This window comes from Bubalus kerabau, chromosome 13 (genome assembly GCF_029407905.1).
Source record: "Bubalus kerabau isolate K-KA32 ecotype Philippines breed swamp buffalo chromosome 13, PCC_UOA_SB_1v2, whole genome shotgun sequence".
NCBI lineage: Eukaryota > Metazoa > Chordata > Mammalia > Artiodactyla > Bovidae > Bubalus > Bubalus kerabau.
The window spans coordinates 75,295,402-75,312,192 of record NC_073636.1 but is presented as its reverse complement, the minus strand read 5'-3'; the positions used below and the strand labels follow the sequence as shown (position 1 = coordinate 75,312,192).

The following is a 16,791-nucleotide window of genomic DNA, read 5'->3' as shown; positions in this document are numbered from 1 at the left end:
CAAGGATGCTGCCCATTTTGTTCCCTGTTACATCCTTAAGTGCCTAGAACAGTGCCTGAATTATGGTACGTGAATAAGTGAAGTCGCTCAGTTGTGTCCGACTCTTTGTGACCCCATGGACTGTAGCCTACCAGGCTCCTCTGTCCATGGGATTTTCCAGGCAATAGTACTGGAGTGGATTGCCAAGGGCTTAGTAAATACTTCTCCAATGAAAGAATAAATACAAGAGAAGATTTACGAAGAAAAACAAGAGTCCAGTCCTTAATATGCTGGGACTGAAGCATCTGTGGGAAATTCAGGTAGAGTCGTGTAGAAGATTATTAATAGATATTAAAATGAATTTTAAACAGTAACAATGGTTATCTATTAAACAAGTACTAAAAACACTTGCATTCCAAGCACAGGCTGAGCACATTACACGTAAGTCATTTCATCCTCACCACAGCTTGGCAAAACTAATGGAGCTGACCCTATGGGGCCTTGGAGGACAGGGAGCAGACTCCTCTCCCATATCCTCTGCTTTAAAACTCCTCAATAACAGCATCTGATGCACATTTCCTGAGTTGTCTAATAGATGTTAAAACCAGCACGAAGTGGAAGAAATGAACTACTTGATGAACATGAGCAGAGCCTAAGGGTTAATAATGTTACTCCCTGTGATACTACATGGCCACCTCACCATCAACCAATCAGAGAATTGTGCACAAGCTGATCACATACCCTGGGACGCCCCTCCCTCACTTTGTCTTTAAAAATGCTTTGCTGAAACTTACTGGGGAGTCTGGGTGTTTCAAGCACTAGTCTAGTCCCTGGAGGGCTTCCCTGGTGGCTCAGTGGTAAAGAACCCACCTGCCAATGCAGGAGATGAGGGTCTGAAGATCCCATGGAGAAGGAAATAGCATCCCACTCCAGTAGTCTTGCTTGGGAAATTCCATGGACAGAGAAGCCTGGTGGGCTACAGTCCATGGGGTTGCAGAGTCGGACATGACTTAGTGACTAAATAACAATAACATAAACAAACTAGTCCCCAGCCTCCTTGCTTGGTGCTGCCCAGCAGTAAGTGTTGCACTTTCCTTCACCACTACCTGGTGTCAGTAGACTGGTTTTACTGCGTGTGGGTGAGCAGACCCAAACTTGCTTGGGCTTCCTAGGTGGCGCTAGAGGTAAAGAACCCACTTGCCAATGCAGGAGACTTAAGAGACGCAGGTTTGATCCCTGGGTTAGGAAGATCTCCTGGAGAAGGACGTGGCAACCCACTCCAGTATTCTTGCCTGGAGAATCCCATGGACAGAGGCGGGCTACAGTCCATAGGGTCACGAAGAGTTGGACATGACTGAAGTGACTTAGCACACACATGGGTGAGGAGACCCAAACTTGCTTTGGTAACTATAAGAGGTATTCAAATTACCCCCAAAGAGAAAAAACATTCTTGGAGTGGGGATTCCAAATTGGAAAACTTTAGGTATGTGTAGGTACTAGAAAGAGCTAGGGAGACTGTGATGCAAGGAAGGATCACCCATGAGTCTTAACTCCTATTAATTTTTTTTTTTTTTTGGTCTCTGCATCCTTCTCACCTTCATGTACTTGTTGAAGACTGTCTGGATCTCCTCGTTGATGCTGGGCTGCAGGACAGCTCGGAGGAGGTCCATGGAGATGGCAGGATCTGTGAAACTGCAGAGGGAGGGAGGGGAAGAAGCCACAGTCAGAAGGTATGTTCCAAACATTTCCTTTCCCAATCTGCCCAGCCAATTACTGACATAAGATCCTTCAACAACAATAACAGATGGCTTTGGGACTTCCCTGGCAGTCCAGTGGTTAAAACCCTATGCTTTCACTCTAGGAAGCATGGATTTGATCCCTGGTCAGAAACTAAGATACTGCATGCCACGTAGTGTGGCTAGAAAAAGAAAAAAACAAACCACCCCCAAACAAACAATCAGATGACTTTTACTGAAAACTAGCTATGTGTCCAAGTTCTGTGCAAACCACACAGACGTGGGACCTCATTTCATTCTCATAATGCTATGAAATGGGCATTATTTTTAAAGTGTTTTAGCAGATATACTTAATACACTGTAAGTTTTAGTGAACATCCATTTAATCACTACTCAGGTCAAGACTTCCCAGGTAGTACTAGATGTAAAGAATGCGCCTGAGATGCAGGAGATGAGGGTTCAATCCTTGGGTCTGAAGATCCCCCTGGAGGAGGGTATGGCTACCCACTCCAGTATTCTCGGCTGGAGAATCCCATGGTGGGCTACAGTCCTTAGGGTTGCAAAGACCTGGACACCATTGAAGCGAATTAACATACATACACACATACAGGTCAGGAAACATATACAGGTCAGGAAATATATACAACCAGCATCCCAAAGACCCGTCTTGTGCTCCCTCCCTTCCCTGAGATGGAGACTATCAGGCCCATGTTTCTCATAACCTCCATTGCTATTCTGCCTCTTTGGCAGCTTTAAACACAAGAGCCATTGAATGTTAGGGACCTTGGGCATTGTCCCTAGGTTACACCCTAACCCTAACCCTAATCAACACCCCTCCCCCTCGTTTTGAGTTCAGGGGGGAAATGACTTGCTCAAGATCACACAGAGAGTTACAGAAACTGAATCTCCTCTTTCTACTGGCTGATGAACTCTTTCTTAGCCCTGTGCAGTGGGGACCGCAAAGCTGCCTTCCACGCCAGTGCCTGGGAGAGACATCCCATCCAGGGCTAGCCTTACCTTGTGGTCATCTGTGAGCGGCGGCCCCTCCGCTGCACCTGCCGGTGCTTGATCATTATGTTCCAAGGGTTCTGTGGGGACCAAGGGAGCAGATGTCACCGAGGTCCGTAACACTGGCGTGGAGGTGGAGCGTGGGTATTAAGTTACACCTCAGACATTCCTGCTTCTCGGGTGCTTTCACCGTCTCTGCCACCTTGGGGTAGGGTGGTGCGGGGGAAGGCCCGGACGGGGAAAAGGAACCGAGGGAAAGTTTCCTGCCTCCAAAGTTCCAACCCTACTTTTCAGAAAAGGGTGGAGGAAGGAGACCAGTGTTTACCGAGGGTCTACTCTGCCAGATGATGTGCTGGGAGCTTTACCCGCATTTATTATCCCTCCCCCCGACAACTTTACGAGGCAAGGGCTAAGCATCTCCATCTTCCTGAAGATAAAACTGGGGCTCAGGGGCTTGTCAGGGCCGGCCAACGTCACCTAGCTAGGAGGGCGGCACCAGAATTTGAAGCCAGGTCGTCGGACTGCGACAATGCCAACCCCCTCGGTAGATCAGCCGCCGCGTTCTCTCCCCCGCGGGCCAGGGTCCCGGGAGCCCGAGGCCCTGCCCGGCCCGAGCCCAGGCCCGGCCGGGGCCTCCCCGGGGGCGCCCTCACCGTGAGAACCAGCTGCCCCGCTGCGCCCGCGTCTCCCAGCTCGGGGCCACCCCGCTCTGCCCCGCCGGGTCCCCGCGGCTGCTCAACGTCGCCAGTGGCCCCCATGGCGCCACGGGCCCCCACAACTTCAGTCCGACTCTGCCACCGGCCGGAAAGTGGCCCCGTGACGTCATTGGAGCGCGCCGCCCTCAGGCTCCGGAAGCGCGGCGCGGCGAGCGGCGGGGTTGCCAGGGAAACCGAACCACTGGTTCCCGTCCGGTTGCGGCTGCTTAGAGGCGTTGCGCGTCGGGTGGCCTCTCTCCCTCTCGGGGGCGGCCTCGCTTCGGGTGTGACTGGGGGTGTTCAGTCAAGGGTCGTTCTCTGGCCGGGCCAAGGCCCGTGGAGAAGTGCAGGGCGGGAAGAAGGGAGCAGGTTTCCACGGGCTGGAGCTGGGGAGAGGAGGGGAGCGTTTGGTACAGGGGCGTCTGCGGTTGTCTTTGGAAAACTAGATTTTAATATGCCCGGGACTCAGCTCCCAGAATTGGATGGGCCTCATGCGAGGACCCCAAAACCCAACAAGAGGGGGAGGGGGTCTGGCCCATGGCATCCTAAACACTCACTCAGCGGTCCCTCCAGGCCTTTATCCCGGGGGTTGCCTCTTGGCTTCGGAAGGCATCTAATGAAGATCCTGGGCTTCTCTCCCCAGATGGTTGATTCTGGGATAGGTTGAGGATGCAGGGGTTTCACAGCTGTGGAGTTCCCCAGACCCCCTTTTGCTCTGCATTAGAGGTAAGACATTCCTGAATAGAATTGGATCTACTTTTACCAGGTCATAATACAGGGTAGTAGAAGGTGCATGAGTTTTGCAGTTAGAATGATCTGAGTTCAAATTCATTATGATATGATGATAAAGAACACTGACTATGGAATTGGACTGCTTACCTTTGTTCTGGGCTTCCCGAGTGGCTCCGTGGTTAAAGAATCTTCCTGCAACACAGGAGATGCAGAAAACTTCTGTTCGATCCCTGGGTCGGAAGATTCCCTGGAGAAGGGAATGGCAACCCACTCCTGGTATTCTTGCCTGGGGAATCCTATGGACAGAGGAGCCTGGTAGGCTACAGTCCATAGAGTTAGAAAGACGCAGACACTGCAAAAAGTCAGACACGATTGAAGCAACTGAGCATGCACACACGCACCTTTATTCTACCACTTATTAGCTGTGACCTACATTTCTTTCTGTGATTCAGTTTCCCCATCTGTAGAATGGGGATAATAGTACTTAACTCATAGGGTTGCAGTGAAATTAAGTGAGTTAACTTATGTAAAGTACTTAGACCCTTGGCAGTAATAAACCTTCAAACAATGCTATCTGTCATTACTGTTATTAAATTCCAGCAGCCACCACTTACTAGCTTAATGACCTTGGGCAGTTCTTTCTCTAAAAAAAGAATTAGTTTTCTTACTTTTGCAAGTTAATTGTGAGAAATAAAATATGTAAAGCACATGTTAGATCAACAAATGTTCATTTATCAGCCTTAAAATAATAAGGTGACTTTCTGGCAACAAACTCGTAGGCCCTATTGAGGTTTTTTTACCTTGTGCCTTGAATGTCCCCTGCCCTTTAGCCTTGTTAGACTAAGCAATGCCAGTGGACACAGGTATCATGGTTGATCAAAGGGACAGATAAAGAAAAATAAAAAGAAATATAGGAAGAAGAGATAAAGAAAAGGAGTCTATATGGCCTAGGTTATTACTTGAGTCAGCAACTGTTCTTTTGGGTTTTGACAACTAGCCTTCATATAGTCCACAAATGTCCTATATGGGCCAGAGGGACCAAGATGTAGGTTTTTGGTGCATTTATGTTAGTTCTGAAGAAATTCAAGCACTACTTTTCTATAGTTTTTGATTAGTTTGTATGCAGTTGGTTCTAGTCTCTGCTTTCTAGGTTGCAATGATGGACAGGAGCCACAGTGCATTTTATTAGCGTTGGTTCTTTTCTTTTGTGGTGTCTTTAGTCCTTTCCTCTCTCATTTCAGCTGTAGCCATGTCCCTGAAAAACCCTCTAGGGCTCTCTTTGATCCAGTGTCTATCCCTCTGTTTTCCCAGCTCCCCCTAGATTCCTCATCATTGTCCCTTGTACAGAGTTTGATCATTCTGATCACATGTGTCTTTTGGTAGCACCAGGAATGTTCCACACACCAGCAACCAATCACTTTTCTTCTTCTTGTCAGGAGAAGACATCCTTGGGAATTATTGCGAAAGGGAAGGATCTGGGGCTGGGCTTAGGCCAGTCCCCTTGCCTTGCCCTTCCCTCGGTTGATATTCTGGGCAAGATGTACATGTCTGGCCGGATTGGAGTTTTCATCTCAGCTCTCAGCATCATCATCATGTTGAGCTGCCTCTTCCTCCTGAAGAAAGTAGTGGCTCTTGGGTCTGTGGCATCCAGGGTGACTGTAGGAGAGCGCGGTGAGTTACCCTTTGGGACCCCTGACTAAGAGTAACTGAAAATAACTAGAGAAGAAATCACCTCTTGCCTCCCCCCAGAGTGAGGGTCCTCATTTGGGGAGATGATGGTCTCCTCTGTAGGACAGACCTGGATGGATCAATTCTGGGAGCAGCCAGGATAGGTCTTTCTGGCTTTCTCTGTCCTCTCTGGACAAGGAGATAGCATTTCCAGTCTGGCTTACTAGAGGTTCTGGCTTTGCCCAGCCTTTCTCTCTCTCTGCAGAATGGCTGGTCCTTGAATGGTGCTGGGTGTGTGTTGGTGGATGGTGTGGGTGTGGGAGGAGGGGAAAGCGGTTGCAGAAATATTTTAGATAAGAATCTGGGAGAAGCTAAAGGTCCCCAAAGTGCATTTGGCTTCCATTCCCCATTTCTTGAGGCCTTATCAGTTACCCCCAATCTCAGGTGATCTCTTTTGCAGTGAAAGAAGGAAAATACCCTTCCGATAAGAACCTGTGCCAAGGGCCATGCCAGGGGGATGAATCCTGTCTGGCTGGGCAGGTGCTCTGCAGTGCATGCTGTGGTTAGCTTTGCTGAGGAGGCATCCCTAAGGATGTCTGGAGAGGCAAAATCCATGTCTCCTTTCTGATCTTGCCCCTGGGCTACGTAGACCCAGCCAGCTTCCTGTCTTCAAGGTTGGCTCTTGGAATCTAGCTCACCTAGAGCATCTCTTCCCCACCCCCCTTATTTTTTTGGTGGGGGAGCTGTCTCTTCTTTAATCACTAGAGTCCCCAGTTCTTTGCTTTCTGTCAGGAAAGAATAGACCATTGATTATCTGTGATTCTTTTACTTGGAACTCAGGGTTCTTGTGAAGGCTGACCTGCCAGCCAAATCTCCCCATGTAGCAGGCCCCTTCCCTCTACCCAGTAGGATTGTCTGCACCTCGGTTTGGCAGCTCCCTTGGGCAGTGTGCCCATAAAAGAGAATAGAGGGTTGTACTCCTTGCCAGGACTCTTGAGGCCCCGTCTGGAACCAGGGCTGGGCATCTGTCTCCCACGGGTCACTCCCTGGCAGCTTGTTGGGCCTGGTACAGTCTTCCCCATGTTTGAAGGTGATGACTGAATTGTAGGGGCTGAGGGTGAGGCTGGCAGCTCAGCCAGGCACCTCAGTGAGCTGCTCTGGGTCCTGGCCAGCCCAGTTGGGGCTGCTTCTTTCCTGGGAGCTCAGCAGGTTAGAACAGTGATTTCTCTGCAGATCTCCCGGAGCCCACTGGCTGCGTGGGGTTCCTCGTCTGGTGGGAAGTGATATTGGCCACGGAGTTATTAGTTAAGTGCTTTTCTACAGTTCCAGTCCTGGAGCAGGGCTGGCCCACTCACCCAATGGGACTCATTGCTACACCCAATGACCCGCACTGCGAGCTCTTCTTTCTGGGCTGTGAACAACTTCTGCTTTCATTAAGCCCTGATTCACCAGAGGCTTCCTGTGCTGTCTGTTTGGTAAGGTAGAGGCACATCAGAGTGCCTGAGGGCTGAGGCTGGACCCTGGACCTGCTCTCCTGAGGCAGTTCGGGTTTGAACATGGGTAAGAAGCCTGGCTCCTCTGTGGCCTCTTTTTATCATCCTTAAAATGGAGGTAAGCGTATTTATCTCTTATCAGGGCTTCCCTGATGGCTCAGCAGGTAAGAATCTGCCTGCAGTGCAGGAGACACAGGAGATCCCTGGGTCAGGAAGATCCCGTGGAGGAGGAAGTGGCAACCTGCTGCAGTATTCTTGCCTGGAGAATCCCATGGACAGAGGAGCCTGGTGCACTCCAAAGAGTTGCAAAGACTGAAATGACCGATCGACTAAACATGTGCATGCAAGGACATTTTTCGCATAGCGCGATAAGGCAGTGTCCATTCTCACTGCTGTAACAGAGCAGCACAGACTGGGTGGCTTATAAACTACAGACATTTATTTCTCACAATTCTGGAAACAGGGACATCCGAGATCAAGGTGCCAGATTCAGTGTCTGGTGAGGGCCTGCTTCCTGGTTTGTAGACTGCTCTCTTTTTGCTGTGACCTCATGTGACAGAAGGCCAAGAAGGGCCACTAGCCCTTATGAGGGCTCCAGTCTCTTGACCTAATGACTTCCCAAAGACCTCACTTCCAAATACCCTCACTTTGGGTATTTAGTTTCAACATAAGAATTTTCAGAGTACAAGTATTCAGTCTATCCCATGTAGTTGATGCTGCTGCTGAGTCGCTTCAGTTGTGTCCAACTCTGTGTGACCCTATAGACGGCAGCCCACCAGGCTCCCCCGTCCCTGGGATTCTCCAGGCAAGAACACTGAAGTGGGTTGCCATTTCCTTCTCCAATGCATGAAAGTGAAAAGTGAAAGTGAAGTTGCTCAGTGGTGTCTGATTCTTTGCAACCCCATGGACTGCAGCCTACCAGGCTCCTCTGTCCATGGGATTTTCCAGGCAAAAGTACTGGAGTGGGTTGCCATTGCCTTCTCCAATCATGTAGTTGAGAAGAAATGTATATAAGAAGCTTGTACAAAACCTGCCAAATAATGCCCAACAGCTTGTAGAGTTATGCCCAGCACCTTGCTGATCAGATTTCCTCCCATCTCTCTGACGTCCGGCCTGTGTATTTCACTTGCTTGCTTATAAATGGATTCGGTACACACTGAGTCGGTCTATACTACCTGGCATTTGGGCATCCAGGGGTGAGCAGAGCAGTCATGGTCCTTGGTCTCGTGGAGCTCAGCCCCTGATGTGAGACACAGGAAACAATCATAAGCGGACAATAATAAGCACTAGTCATGCTGGTGCTATGAAAGGAAGGAAAAGTGAGGGAAGGAGGAGGTATAATTTTAAGTTGGAGAATGAGAAGAAGCATCTGGCTGTTGGGTGCAATGCTAGGAAGAGGGAACTGCCGGGGCAAAGCCTGTGGGGTGGGGCCGGGCTTGCTCTTTTCAGGAGGTGAAAGGTCAGTGTTTCCACTGTTTCCCCATCTATTTCCCATGAAGTGATGGGACCAGATGCCATGATCTTCGTTTTCTGAATGTTGACCTTTAAGCCAACCTTTTCACTCTTCTCTTTCACTTTCATCAAGAGGCTTTTTAGTTCCTTTTCACTTTCTGCCATAAGGGTGGTGTCATCTGCATATCTGAGGTTATTGATATTTCTCCCGGCAGTCTTGATTCCAGCTTGTGCTTCTTCCAGCCCAGCGTTTCTCATGATGTACTCTGCATATAAATTAAATAAGCAGGGTGACAATATACAGCCTTGACATACTCCTTTTCCTATTTGGAACCAGTCTGCTGTTCCATGTCCAGTTCTAACTTGCTTCCTGACCTGCATATAGGTTTCTCAAGAGGCAGATCAGGTGGTCTGGTATTCCCATCTCTTTCAGAATTTTCCACAGTTTCTTGTGATCCACACAGTCAAAGGCTTTGGCATAGTCAATAAAGCAGAAATAGATGTTTTTCTGGAACTCTCTTGCTTTTTCCTTGATCCAGCAGATGTTGGCAATTTTATCTCTGGTTCCTCTGCTTTTTCTAAAACCAGGGGAAACAATGGAAACAGTGTCACACTTTATTTTTTGGGGCTCCAAAATCACTGCAGATGGTGACTGCAGCCATGAAATTAAAAGATGCTTACTCCTTGGAAGGAAAGTTATGACCAACCTAGATACAGAGACATTACTTTGCCAACAAAGGTCCTTCTAGTCAAGGCTATGGTTTTTCCAGTGGTCATGTATGGATGTGAGAGTTGGACTGTAAAGAAAGCTGAGCACCGAAGAATTGATGCTTTTGAACTGTGGTGTTGGAGAAGACTCTTGAGAGTCCCTTGGACTGCAAGAAGATCCAACCCAGTCCATTCTAAAGGAGATCAGCCCTGGGTGTTTTTTTGAAGGAATGATGCTAAAGCTGAAACTCCAGTACTTTGGCCACCTCCTGCAAAGAACTGACTCGTTGGAAAAGACTCTGATGCTGGGAGGGGTTGGGGGCAGGAGAAAAAGGGGATGACAGAGGATGAGATGGCTGGATGGCATCACCGACTCAATGGACGTGAGTTTGAGTGAACTCCGGGAGCTGGTGATGGACAGGGAGGCCTGGCGTGCTGCGATTCATGGGGTTGCAAAGAGTTGGACATGACTGAGCGATTGAACTGAACTGAAGGTCAATGTGGTTGGAGACGAGAGACGGGGAAGGAGGGTGTTTCCAGTTCAGGTCTAGGCTTTCGGGGAACCTCCAGGGCCTCTGTCTAAGGTTTTATTGTAAGTGCAATAGGAGGCCTTTAAAGCAGGAGAGACCTGGTTGGGTTTTCATTTTAAAAAGACCTCTCTGCTGGTGTGTGAAGCATGAATGAGGAGAATGTAGAAGGTGGTAGGCCAGTTGAGAGGCCACTGTGCAGTGGGCGAGGGGGTGCCATGCTCAGACCAGGGTGGTGACAGTACAGGCCTGGAGAAGTGGCAGACTCAAAGTACTTCTTTTGGGGAAAAAAAATTTATTTACTCTTTTTGGCTGTGCTGGGTCTTTGTTGCTGCGTGTGGGCTTTCTCTAGTTGTGGCACTCGGGCTTCTCTTGTTGCGGAGCACTGGCTCATGGCAAGCAGGCTTCAGCAGTTGCAGCAGAGGGGCTCAGCAGTTGCGGTTCACTAGCTTAGTTGCCCCAGGGCATGTGAGATCTTCCCAGACCAGGGATTGAACCCGTGTCCACTGTATTGGCGGGCAGGTTCTTAAACAGTGGACCACCAGGGAAGTCCCTGAAATACTTCTGAAGATGGAGCTGACAGGCCTGGTTAGCAAATGTGGGTGATGAGGAAGAGGAGGTGTCAAGAAGAATGCTGAGTGGCTGGCTGGAGCCTTGGGGTGATGGTTGTACTCTTTGCTGAGAAGGGGATAACTTTGAGAGGAGAAGGTTTTGGAGTGAAGATTCAGATAATGGCCTTAATGTTGTCCCCTTTGGCTCCCTTACTGTTGTCCCAGAGGCTTCCCTGGTAGCTCAGACAGTAAAGAATCTGCCTGCAATGTGGGAGACCTAGGTTCAATGCCTGGGTTGGGAAGATCCCCTGGAAAAAAGGATGGCAACCCATTCCAGTATTCTTGCCTGGAGAATTCCATGGACAGAGGAGCCTGGTGCCCTGCAGTATGTGGGGTCGCCAAGAGTTGGACACGACTGTCTATCTTGGGTCCCTTATGGCTCCCCTCCCACTGCATGAAGGTCGGCCCCTCCTGAGCCCCTGTGAGCCTCCGTTTTCTTATTAGGACATATGCATTACGTCCTTTTGTATGGATCGAGGATGTGGGCTCCATGTGCGTTTGGGCCCCCCTTTCCAGAAACCTCCACGCTGTTTGTACAGCTGAGAGAGTTAACACAGCGGGTCCAAGGTTAACATTCCCAGAAAGGCCTGCTCACAAGATTGGCCTTGGCTGGCTTCTGTGAATTTGGATTTTTGAGAGAGTTCCTGCCACCCTAACTATTAAGAGTGGTGTGGGCTAGGCAGAGAGTGCCGTGTGACCAGCCCCCAGGAAAAATCTTGAGTCTCCAGTGGGTTCCCTGGTAGAATACCACTTCATACGTGTTGTCAGTTTCATGCCAGAAGAATAAAGATCATCCTGTGTGACTCTCCTGGAGAGGGCTCCTGGAAGCTTGCACCTGGTTTCCTCTGGATTTCGCGTCACGTGCCTCTTCCCGTTGATGGATTTTGCTTCGTATTTTTGTGCTGTTGTGAATCATGGCCGCATGTACACCTGTATGCTGAGTCCTGGTGAATCACCGAAACTAGGAGTGGTCCCGGGGGCTCCAGACACACACTAGTTTATTTGTAAGTTTTCCTAACCCCTAAAGCTGTCTACTACTGGGTCTTTTGGCAGAACTGAGCTGAGTCCTAGTGCTTGTTGATTTGTTTTTAGGTGGTCCTTGCAGAGTGTTGGGGATTGTAATCATGTGGGTTAAAGGGCACTGGACCTAGTGCCAATGCTGCGGGTTTGGGGCCCAGTTCTGGGACCACTGACTTGAGCTGATTTCTCCCCCTTCTGGATGTCTGTCTGTCTACTTACATGAGAAGAAAGGAGTAGGTTTGAGGACTCAGGGCCCTTCTTGGCTTAAGAAGTTTTGACTTGTCACTTTCCTGCCAGCAGCTGGCGTCTTTCCCTAGTGGAGGGTTGGAGCTGAGGCAGCAGTGGAGACTCAGTGAGTGAGTGTTTCTGGGCTTCAGCTTTGTATCCTGCCTTTCTGGTGATAGCTTGGGATCTTGGGATCGGGCATATCCGGAGGCTAGATTGACCACCCCTATTCTGGCTGTCATTCGTATTTCTCGCCTTGATTCCTGCTGAGATAACTAAGGTGACTAGAAACCATGTGATAGGAGGAACTGAGCTCCCTGGCCTGGCAAAGCTGAGACAGAGAAAGGCAGAGGATGTCTACAAAGGTGACACCAGCTGTGATCTTACCAGGTGTCTGGGGATAGGTAAAGGACCAATGGAGAAAAACAGATTTCAGTTGAGTATAAAGAAAGACTTTCTTCTCCTTAAGGCTGTCTAGCTTAAATATAAGGATGGCTGGCTGTAGTCGGGCTTGGAGGTAGTAAGGCTTCCTTAATTCCAGCTCTCCAAGCTGAGGATGGGGGATCGTTTGGCTGGGATTCAGGCATCAGATAGGGTGTTGGACTGGGTGGCCCTGCTGGGCACTGGTCCGAAGGGATATATTCTGAGCCTCAGGGCTTCAGCCTATCCTCCAAGGGTCCCTTTGTTGCTTTTGATAGTTGATAAATTCCCAGGGAACTCAAGGAAGTCTGGCCTGGGAGACAGTAGGGCTTTGGTGTCTGTTCCTGGTCCTGGGGATGAAAGCAGGGGAAGCCGGGTGCTCCTGGCATTGGTTACTTCAGAGTCGTGAGTGTGTGCTCAGTTGCTAAGTCGTGTCCGACTCTTTGCGACCCCATGGACTATAGCCTCCCAGGTTCCTCTGTCTATGGGATTCTCCAGGCAAGAATACTGGAGTGGGTTGCCATTTCCTCCTCCAGGGATCTTCCCAGCCCAGGAATCGAACCCGCATCTCCTCTGTCTCCTGCATTGGCAGGTGGGTTCTTTACTGCCGAGCCACCTGGGAAGCTACTTCAGAGTCAGGCCCAGCAAAAAGGTTAAATCTGGGAAGTTTGAGATTCTAGGCCTCCACTCTATATGGTACAAGGTATAATTTGGTGAGATGTTTATGTTGCTGGGTTTTTTCTCTATCGGGGAGATTGTTTTATGCTCAGTCTTCTCAGCCTTGGGGATAAAAGGGTTTGTTCCTTGTTAGAGGGATTTTAGTGTTTGTCAAACAAGTGGGGAGGTGTGGGGAAAGACATGTGGTGATGAACAATGATCATATTTTCTGAATAAAAAAATCAAGACACATAGTTGTAATACAGAATGACATGAAATAGGGGCTATTTAGAAAATCTAAGGATGCTAGGTTATTATACCTTGGATTGTTCAGCTTGAGGTTTCCCAGGTGGCTCAGTGGCAAAGAATCTGCCTGCCAATGCAGGAGATGCAGGAGATTGGAGTTTGATCTCTGGGTGGGGAAGATCCCCTGGAGGAGGAAATGGCAACCTGCTCCAGTATTCTTGCCTGGAAAATAGCACAGACAGAGAGGCCTGGAGGACTGCAGTCCATAGGGTCGCAAAGAGTCAGACACAACTGAGCGACTGAGCACATGTTTAGCTGCACGCATTCTCTTGGAGTCTAGCATGTGCTTTTTCCATCATGTCAGACTTCCCGGAACCAGCTGTGTCCAATTGTATGTATATGTTCTTTCTCAGAGGCACTGGGCCAGTCCTGTCTTGGTTTTCTACAAAGCCTTGAATGGCCTGTATTTCCCCTCCATTTAAAAAACTTGAACACCGAGAGGAGTGAGTCACGGTGAGTGGGTGTGGTTTGGATGTGACTTCTTGGGTGCGCCTGCCCTGTGGAGCTGGCCCGTTGCCCACCTGTCTTAGGGATGGGGTAGTAGAAAGAGTGCTTCACTACAGACCGAGAGGCTGGGTTTCATCCTGCTTTGGCACTGACTCACTCTGCAGTTCTGGGCCAACAGCTTCTCTTCTCTGAGTTTCATTGTCTGTCTAGAGGCCGTGAACGTGTCCCCTGGAGAAGGGCATGGTGACCACTCCAGTATTCTTGCCTAGAGAATCGCATGGACAGAGAGCCTGGCGGGCTACAGTCCATAGAGTCGCAGAGTCAGACATGACTGAAGCCACTGAGCACACATGCATGCACACACGCTGCTTCCATCATACTTGCTGGGGTCTTGTCGGTCAAAGCAAGTCACCCAGTCCAGCCCAGAGATGGTAGGAAGGGGCTCCCCGTGGGCGTGAGTTCAGCAGCTAGCAGCGCTGATGTCAGCCACAGGAAGCCAGGACGGAGGACGAGTATGGGGCGGCAACTAGTGAGTTTGTCACAACTTGTTAGACCTCAACCGCGCTTTTCAAGCTGAATCTGGATATCAACTTTGTATTTTGTGGCCAGCATTAAAAAAGAGAAGAAATAGAATAAGAAGTATCAGCATTGAATATTCATGAATGCACATAAATATACACACTTTAAGCATAAATATTTATGAAATACAAACAGGAAACAATGGAAAATGTATCGTTTTCCATTACATTTTTTTTTTTGTACATTTTGTACTGGAGTCCCGATAAAAATAGCTGGCAACACTGGGCTGGGGTACCTCTGAGCCCCAGTGTTCTGATTCTGTGGCAGAGTTTGGCGGTGAATGTCCGGCCGACCCCCTTCCATGTGAAGAGCTGTGTGACGGGGACACGTCCTGTCCCCAGGGACATAAGTGCTGCAGCACCGGCTGTGGCCATGCCTGCTTCGGAGACATTAAGGGAGGTATGTCAGCTCTTTGGGGAAGAAATCCTTGGGTGCTCCTGGGCTCCCAGAGCTGGTTAGGGAGGGAACCATCTGTGATCGTCTTCTCTTTCTGTTTGTGGGAGGAAGTCAAAATCCTTATCCTTCCAGTCCTCATACCCTGCCCCTCTCCAAGCCAAGGCAATCCTCCTCCTGGATCAAGGGGCCCATGTATGGCAGGGGGTGGGGAGTAGGAAGCCCAAGCACCAGGGTTGAGGGTGGTGGTGCGGGAGCCTTGCTTCTGCACCCCACCCAGGCCCACCCCAAACCCACAGTGATATCAAGTCCTGAAGTGGTAAAAGAAAAAAGTGAGTGTTTGTTGCTCAGTCATATTTGACTCTGCGACCCCATGGACTGTAGCCCGCCAGGCTCCTCCATCCATGAAATTCTCCAGGCAAGAGTACTGGAGTGGGTAACCTTTCCCTTCTCCAGGGGAGCTTTCCCAACCCAGGGATCAAACCCAGGTCTCCCGCGTTGCAGGCAGATTCTTTACCATCTGAGCCACCAGTGAGGGAACTCTAGGAGAACTAGAGTTCTCTAGGAGTTACCTCTAGGGAACTCCTTGTGAGATACCATTTGGAAATCATTAATCCAGATGCTCTCTTGGGGCCTGCGGGGGCTCAGATCCTCTAGCTTCAAGGTGTCCCAGCCAGATGTTTGATTAAGATCCAGTCAGAATCAGGGATGGAGTCATCTGAGCCTCTTGTGTCTAAGTCCCAGATGGGATCCCACCTGGAGTCACTGGAACCAACCGTCCTGTCTCTATACCTTTGCCTGTTTATCCGCCAGGGTGGGACGGTGACTGTCCAAAAGTCTTAGTGGGGCTGTGCATTGTCAACTGCATGGTCGATGAGAACTGCCAAGCTGGGGAAAAGTGCTGCAAGTCAGGCTGTGGCCGCTTCTGTGTCCCACCCAGTCCCATCACCCCAGCGGGCCCTGAACCCCACCTGGACCATTAGGTCTGACTCTGAATTAGGTGAGTACAGTCCCTCGTTATCAGTAACAGTGGTCTTCACTGCTATGTACAAAACACCGACTTAGATGCTGGGTGGGAACTCCAGAAGGGCAAGGCAGTATTTGCCCTGGAGAGTCTAGTTAGATTCTATTTCACAGGTCAGGACTCTTGTATAGGCCGTATGGGCATACAGGTGATCAGAGTAAGTGTGGTTCCTTGGGAAGGTCCTTCTCCTAGAAGTAGGATTTGATCTGGGCCCTGAAGGCTAGGCTAGATGTGACCCAGCGAGGAGAACACAGAGAACAAGCTGGACGGGTGGCCTGGTGACCAAAGACACAGAGGGTGGATTGTGTGTGACATGTTTGGGAAACGGATGGGGGTGATATGAGAGAGTGGGTAAGGGACCAGGCAGGCTGTTTTTACAACAGGAAATATAAGGTTGATCACTGCATGATATATAGTCTTCAATGCCAGTTTAGCCTGGATTGTCTGGAAAGCTGCTGCTGCTGCTGCTAAGTCGCTTCAGTCGTTGTCCGACTCTGTGCGACCGCATAGACGGCAGCCCACTAGGCTCCTCTGTCCCTGGGATTCTCCAGGCAAGAACACTGGAGTGGGTTGCCATTTCCTTCTCCAATGCATGAAAGTGAAAAGTGAAAGTGAAGTCGCTCAGTCGTGTCCGACTCTTAGCGACCCCATGGGCTGCAGCCCACCAAGCTCCTCCGTCCATGGGATTTTCCAGGCAAGAGTACTGGAGTGGGGTGCCATTGCCTTCTCCAGTCTGGAAAGCAGGTAGCCATTTAAGAGCCATTGAGAGCACTCTTTGCCTAACCTCTCCAGTGTAGAAGGGGAGACAAACATGCTGGGGAGCTGGAGCCAGGGGGGCGCAGTTATGACCTGATGTTTCTTCTTGCAGAGGCCCCGGTGCTCTCGTCAATCTGATGTGTCCTGAGCGTCGAGGGGGCTTGTCCTGGCAGCCGGGAGAGGCTGTTGTCCTGGGGCTTGTGGCACCCCCGGGCACTGTCACTGCCCTCGCCGCTGTTTCTGTTCCTACTGCTGCCTTGACTGTGGGAAGCCCGGCCCTGGGCCTGGGCGGTGGGTGTGTGGTGTGTCTTTTCCCCAATAAAGGCTGGTGCTGACCCTCTTGTCTGTGCTGTTT

At 49.9% G+C, this 16,791-nt stretch overlaps 2 protein-coding genes across 5 annotated transcripts in view; one reads left to right on the top strand and one right to left on the bottom strand.

Annotated features, from left to right (window-relative positions):
- Positions 1 to 3,565, bottom strand: part of DNTTIP1 (deoxynucleotidyltransferase terminal interacting protein 1) — a 21,935-nt gene extending 18,370 nt beyond the window's left edge. For 2 of the 4 annotated variants that reach the window (XM_055545124.1, XM_055545128.1), the window contains exons 1-3: positions 3,377 to 3,564; positions 2,733 to 2,803; positions 1,575 to 1,671 (exon numbers count right to left, since the gene is read on the bottom strand). In XM_055545124.1, coding sequence (XP_055401099.1) covers positions 1,575 to 1,671; positions 2,733 to 2,803; positions 3,377 to 3,481 — 273 coding nt within the window. In that variant the 5' untranslated portion in view covers positions 3,482 to 3,564. Of the gene's footprint in view, positions 1 to 1,574; positions 1,672 to 2,732; positions 2,804 to 3,376 lie in introns of all 4 variants that reach the window. The other 2 variants (XM_055545126.1, XM_055545125.1) reach the window with 2 other exon arrangements.
- Positions 3,554 to 16,791, top strand: WFDC3 (WAP four-disulfide core domain 3). The gene is made up of 6 exons (XM_055545129.1): positions 3,554 to 3,704; positions 4,062 to 4,144; positions 5,587 to 5,821; positions 14,531 to 14,662; positions 15,470 to 15,656; positions 16,549 to 16,791. Exons 2-5 carry the CDS (start codon positions 4,088 to 4,090, stop codon positions 15,637 to 15,639), a joined length of 594 nt encoding a protein of 197 aa, XP_055401104.1. The 5' UTR covers positions 3,554 to 3,704; positions 4,062 to 4,087; the 3' UTR covers positions 15,640 to 15,656; positions 16,549 to 16,791.